Consider the following 6,568-nt stretch of genomic DNA (forward strand, 5'->3'; position numbering starts at 1 on the left):
TTCCTTCCTTCCTTCCTTCCTTCCTTCCTTCCTTCCTTCCTTCATTCCTTCCCTCCCTCCCTCCCTCCTTCCTCTCTGTCTCTCTCTCTCTCTTTTTTGAGATGAGTTGTTACTCCATCACCCAGGCTTCAACCTCTGCCTCTCAGGCGTAAGTGATCCTTCCACCTCAGCCTTCCAAGTATCTGGGACCACAGACGTATGCCACCATGCCTGGCTAATTTTTTGTATTTTTGGTAGAGATGGGGTTTCACCTGTTGTCCAGGCTGATCTTGAATTCCTGAACTCAAGCAACCCACCCGCCTCGGCCTCCCAAAGTGTTGGGATTACAGGTGTGAGCCACCACGTCCAGCTATATTTCTTTTTTCTTTTTTTTTTTTTTAAATTATTCTCCTAAGTATGTTCCATGAAAGATTAGGGAGCTTTAATTTTATATATCTCTTAGGCTATATATTTTTTGCCATGTATTTAACCAAAGCCATCTAACATTATAAGCTTTAGTTATTTTTTAAACAACATTATAAACAACATAATGAATGCCTTGAGGACAAGAGCTATTTTTCATCTTGCAAATTGGAGGATTACCATAGTCTCTGGCATCTTATATGTAATAATATTTTTGAAATAAATTGATAAGCATATGTATATATATATAAATGAAAAATGTTAGGTAAAAATTCAGCCTAGATCCTACCATCCAAGCTGTGCACATTTTTACGTAGTTATAACTATGACGTCTTAAATTTTTTGTTCTAATTTTTTCATTTAATGTTACTGCATTTTTTCATATTGTATAGTCTTTATAATAGAATCAAACTTCAAATTGTTATAGACTAATTTTTAAAATTATGTGATTTTGATTATTTCTTATTTAGAAAATACCTTTGTTTAATATTGTAGAATTCAACTTATTTTCTATGTTCAAATTAAGAAAAGTATCCTTATGTTTCAGAAATGTATACCATCTTCAAATGACTCAGACTAAGAAAATTACTAAGCAAGGCCACTCTTATAGGTAGCAAAAGTAAACACCTATGAAAGGTTGATTTCTGGAAGACCCTATTACTCAGATGCTAGTAGGTCAACCTGTGAAATTCTACCAGTAGGACTGTAGTCTTTGAGCTTGAACTTCAGATGTTACCTGGCTGGTAGATGCAACTTCCCTGAAAGGAGTAACACTCAAAGCAGCGATTTATACTTTCCAGGGCCTAAGTTATAATTCCTTGCCTTAGCACCAAGGGAGAAAAGGCAGTGGGGGAGGCTGAGGGTAAAGAGTTGGGGATAGAAATGAAGGGGAAGGTGCTAGAAACCTGAAGGGGCTACTAAGGGGAAACAATCCTGAACAGCTGCTTACTGAACTCCTAGGACTGCCAGCAACTTCCCTTATTTTCCGAAGCCTGGGGATTTCTATGATATGGTTCCAAGTGGAGCTTTCTATATCTATAAAGCAAGGTTAACTAAGGCCCTTGGTAAATAAAGGCATATGGAAAACAAAGATCTTATCTTGGTAAAGGGCCTCAGTGTTTATAAAGCTTTCACATGTTACTTTATTAATTCAAGAAACTGTCCTCATTAAGTTTTGATAAATGGCCTAAACTAGTATGCTCTTTTAAGTTCTGTTTAAAACAGTGATATGGTGGTCAGTATTATCATACCTTATTTGAAGGAAATATTACATTTGAAATAATGACCCAAACATGATACTTATAGGACAGAACATTTTGAATGTTACAGCCATCTGTAGATACACACACACACACACACACACACACACACACACTTTGCATACTATTTCAGGGTGTTCATAGACCTTCCCATCTGAATGTCCTCAGATTAAAAGCCCGGCTGTGAGGCTTTAAATACGTATTATAGCTTCTCAGATGAAGTATGTGGTGACAATTTATTTTGATTGCCTGTGATCCAATGTCCAATGGATCCAATTTGTAATCCTCTATTCATTAAAATGATAAAAACAATACTCAATGATGAAAAAAGATTTTGATGACATAATATTTAGTGAAAAAATAGTTGGTAAAATGCTATGTAGGTGACTTTATTTTTTATAGAAATATTAACATATGTATGTTATATGTGTATTCAAAGGCAAAATGTATGGTAAGGGTGATTGATTATACCTGGATGATAGGATTTTAAATTTCTTTTTATTCCTATCAACATTTTAACTTATTTATAATGATAGTGTATTACTTATGTGGTATTGTAAAAGTCTGAACGTAGTGCCTTTTACAACTTATGGATTTTAGGGTCTTCCCTATGTGAATCCTGTTCTTGATCTTCTTAGACCTCCCTCAACAGAGGCATACCAAGTAATCTTCCTTGAACGTCTATGCAATGGTTACTCAAGAAGGGAGAAAGGAAATGAACATTTGACAAATGCTAATTTTACTTGGAACTTCACGTTTACTTTCTCTTATTATCCTCACAATATCCTGCAAAGTTGATTTTATTTCCTCACTTAACTGATAATAACACCAAAGCTCCAAAGGTTGATTGAATTAGCAAAAGTTTTATGTCAAAAGTAAGTAGTGAGGATAGAGAAGAACTTAGGTGTGTCTGGCTCCAAAGTCCAAGCACTTCCCCTCTGCCATACTGTCTCCTACCTCCTGGCAGGCTCCCATTTTTCACTTCACTAGGACCTGGCCATATGATGCCTCTCCATGTGCATCTGATACAGCCCCTTCCTCCTGGTCACTCACAAGTTTCTTTTCCTGCATATTGTTTCTTCTATGCCTCTGCCTTCTTTGAGCTCCATATCCATATCACTCTTATATCCAAAGCATTGGCTCTTACCCCTATTTTGGGCCACAAACTCACTTGCAGACCTCATGAAAGCTCTCTCTAGAAAATGCACTTTGTGTATGTAGATGTGCATGCGCACACACACACACACACACATGCACGCTTTGCATACTATTTCAGGCTGTTCATAGACTCTCCCATCTCAAGATCCTCAGATTAAAAGCCCAGCTGTGTGGCTTTAAATACATATTATGTCTTCTCAGATGGAGTATGTGATGGTGATTATCTATTTTGATTGCCTGTGATCCAATGGATATGTTCTCTGAGGTAAAGAAATGCATTTTTATTGTTTAGTAATGCACCATTAGTGAGTGCTAGAGAAATATGAGGCCAAATAAGGGATCTGAAGAATAAGCAGATACTGTATATGATATTCAATGGGTACTGAATTCTAATTTTTGTAAAAATAAAAGACTCAACATTCATGAAGAGACTAACTCATGATAAGCAATACATTACAATGGCCTGCTTCCATGGTAGATTTTTCAATGGTGATTGTTTTAATAAGTATATTTTTGTTTGTTTTCTTCCTTCAGAAATGAATGCTAAGGGAGTTATCCTCAATGCATTTGAACGTTATCGCCTAAAAACCTGTATTGACTTTAAGCCTTGGGCTGGAGAAACAAACTATATATCAGTGATCAAAGGCAGTGGGTAAGTTGAAGACTTAGTCTTCCAAGGCATCTAAGGAGAACTCTAGTGCCTGGGACGTTACATTACAGCAATCGTCCTAGGCTCTGATCTTTAGGAAGGGGTGGGGACTTTCTTGCTAGTTGCTGGAGAGTAAAAAACAACTGGATCTAGTTTTCGTAGACATAGAAATTATATTCCCATACACGTAACCACCTTTAGACAAAGTGGATGGGATTGCATGCCATCAGACCCACAACCTTGTGAATTTCAGGCCGTTTGTAATTTACATACTCTTTATCCCTTTCAAGTAAAAAAATGTGTATTTATGCGTGTCCATGTCTGTATTTAAGCTTATTTTAACCCAGCCACTCTTATTTCTTGAGTTAAGAAGGCGACAGTATTATTTGTCTTGAGCTCAGCAATTTTGATTGATTGCTGTCCCTGTAAAGTCCTTGTTTAATGGGCAGAGGCATACCAAGGAGGATCTCAAAGACTTTGAAATTCACAGGAAAAACCAGGTCTGGACCACCTTGGGGATGATTTGCTCCTATGTAATATCTGGCGTTAGGGCAAGTTCTTTAAAGATCACCTGGTCTACAGGGTTTTTAAATATTATACAATACCTGGTATATTAGGCTGTTCTTGCATTGCTGTACAGAAATACCAGAGACTTGGTAATTTATACAGAAAAGAGGTTTAACTGGCTCACAGTTCTGCAGGCTTTATAGGAAGCATGGTGCTGACATCTGCTCAGCTTCTGGGGAGGCCTCTGCAAACTTACAATCATGGTGGAAGGTGAAGGTGGAGCAGGCATGTCACATGGCAAAAGCAGGAGCCAGAGAAAGAGTGGGGAGGGGGAGGTGCTACACACTTTTAAATGACCAGATCTCATGAAAATTCACTATTGCAAAGACAGCACCAAGCCATGAGGGGTTTGTCCCATGACTCAAATACCTCCCATGAGGTCCCACTTCCAGCATTGGGAATTACATTTCAACATGAGATGTGAGTGGGGACAATTGTCCAAACTATATCACCTGGGTTATAAGAGAAATGCACAGTGTTCAGATGTAACAGCAAAGGATTTAGGTGGGTAATGAGGTGGACTAGGCAGTGGAGATTCTGCCCTGAGACCTCAGATTGTAACATCCTCTTCCCCCTTTCTTGTAAACTCTCCTATAAGCTGCTGGTCTTCAGTGGGAAATAGGCGGGCTGGGAAGCAAGAACTTTCCATCGGGGCAAACTGTGACCGAATAGCAACGGTTCAACACGAATTCCTCCACGCTCTGGGATTCTGGCATGAGCAGTCGCGTTCTGACCGGGATGACTATGTCAGGATAATGTGGGACAGAATTCTGTCAGGTACATTTCTCTTATTTTCCTATGTTTTTAGTCAAGGACTGAATTTCTAAGCATGTGTCCTCTCTTGTCATCTGTGGCAACTGTTAATAATTTTAAAACTTTGATGTTTTGATGTCTTAATTCATTCAGCTCAAACTCATTCTGAGTTATTGGAACACTGGTATTCCAGAACCCATATGAGCTAGATATGCTCTTAGAAACTGGGTTTGTGGTTTTAAAGCACATTCAGTCCCACAATATGTTCCTGAGTATTACGTGGAATGGAGTCTGTGCCCAAATTAGTTTAGCAAATCCCCAAGTCTTAGTCCATCTTGTGCTGCTATAACAAAACACCACAGATTGGGTAATTTATAAAGAACTGAAATTTATTCCTCATTGTTCTGGTAGCTGGAAAGTCCAAAATCAAGGGGTGGGCATTTGATGAGGGCCTTCTTGCTGTGTCGCATACCATGGCAGAGGGCAGAAGGGCAAGGGAGAGTCAGAAAAAAACAGGGCCAAATCTGTCCTTTTACAAGGAATCCACCCCTGCAGTAGCAAACCTACTCCTGCAGCAATGGGATTAATCCATTTATAGGACAGAGCCCTCATGCCCTAATTACCTCTCATTAGGCCTCACCTCCCAACACTGTTGCAGTGGGGATTAGGTTTCCAATACATGCTTTGAGGGGGGGGACATATTCAAGCCATAGCACCTAGGTTAAAAGAAATTAGACTTATTTATCCCGCTATACTGCTCTGAGTCTTTATTAGGTTGACAGGAAATGTAAATCTCTAAGAAAAGTGATTTACAAAATGATTTGATCATGGTCTTTTTTTCTTTTTGCAGAGTAGCTTGTAGAGTATTTGGATTTATTGTTTCATGGAACAATTTTCAGTAATAGTTGAGTAGCATGAACTGTTTGTGATTCTGTGTTCAAAGTCACAAAGTCTTAATAACCATGTCTGACTAGAGCTCATGTTTTCCACATTCCACAGTGACACTCAGCTTCCTCATCTGTCCTGCCTGTGCGGGGCGAGACAGAGGAAAGGGCATTGCTATTATGTCTGAGGCACTGTGAGGAGTGCCCTACACAAGGCCCCCTGACACCACACTTCTTGAAATCACAGATCTTGCTCTTCATCCCCCGCCTCTGTTTATCTCAAGTGGGGTCAGGCATAGCAGCAAACTAAAAGATTTCTAGAGAAACAGCAGTGTTTAGCTTTAATCCACAGCCATACTCTTTAGGATTCCCAAAGTCTTATTTTTGATCAAAACTTCTGCCCACATTTGATAACACATCTTTATGTTTTGGAGATTAGAACCACCTCAACGTGTCCACAGAATCATTCCATTTCAAGTTGGAATCAGTTGCCCATTGGTATAATACTAAACGGCCTGATGTCTTCTCTAAATAGATTCATTTTTGTTTTTTTATTATTATTTTAAACTGACAAATCATAATTGTATATACTTACAGGGTACAGTGATATTTTGACATGTGTACATAATGTGGAATGACTAAAACAAGCCATCACCTCACTTATCATTTCTGTGGTGAGACATTTGAGATTTATTCTCTTAGCAATTTTGAAATATACACTACATTATTATTAACTATAGTCATCGTGCTTTACTTATTTATTTATTTTGAGACAGAATCTTGCTCTGTTGCTCAGGCTGGAGTACAGTGGTATGATCTTGGCTCACTGCAACTTCCGCCTCCTGGGTTCAAGTGATTCTCCTGCCTCAGCCTCCCGAGTAGCTGGGATTACAGGC

The 6,568-nt window shown here is 38.8% G+C and overlaps 1 protein-coding gene across 2 annotated transcripts in view; it reads left to right on the forward strand.

Annotated features, from left to right (window-relative positions):
* The window catches only part of MEP1B (meprin A, beta), a 30,344-nt gene that overhangs the window by 9,763 nt on the left and 14,013 nt on the right, over positions 1-6,568 (forward strand). For both annotated transcript variants that reach the window (XM_011974385.1, XM_011974386.1), the window contains exons 6-7: positions 3,354-3,471; positions 4,634-4,812. In XM_011974385.1, the coding sequence (XP_011829775.1) occupies positions 3,354-3,471; positions 4,634-4,812 (297 nt within the window). The remainder of the gene's footprint in view (positions 1-3,353; positions 3,472-4,633; positions 4,813-6,568) is intronic.

This window comes from Mandrillus leucophaeus, unplaced genomic scaffold, assembly GCF_000951045.1.
Source record: "Mandrillus leucophaeus isolate KB7577 unplaced genomic scaffold, Mleu.le_1.0 Scaffold145, whole genome shotgun sequence".
NCBI classification, from domain to species: domain Eukaryota; kingdom Metazoa; phylum Chordata; class Mammalia; order Primates; family Cercopithecidae; genus Mandrillus; species Mandrillus leucophaeus.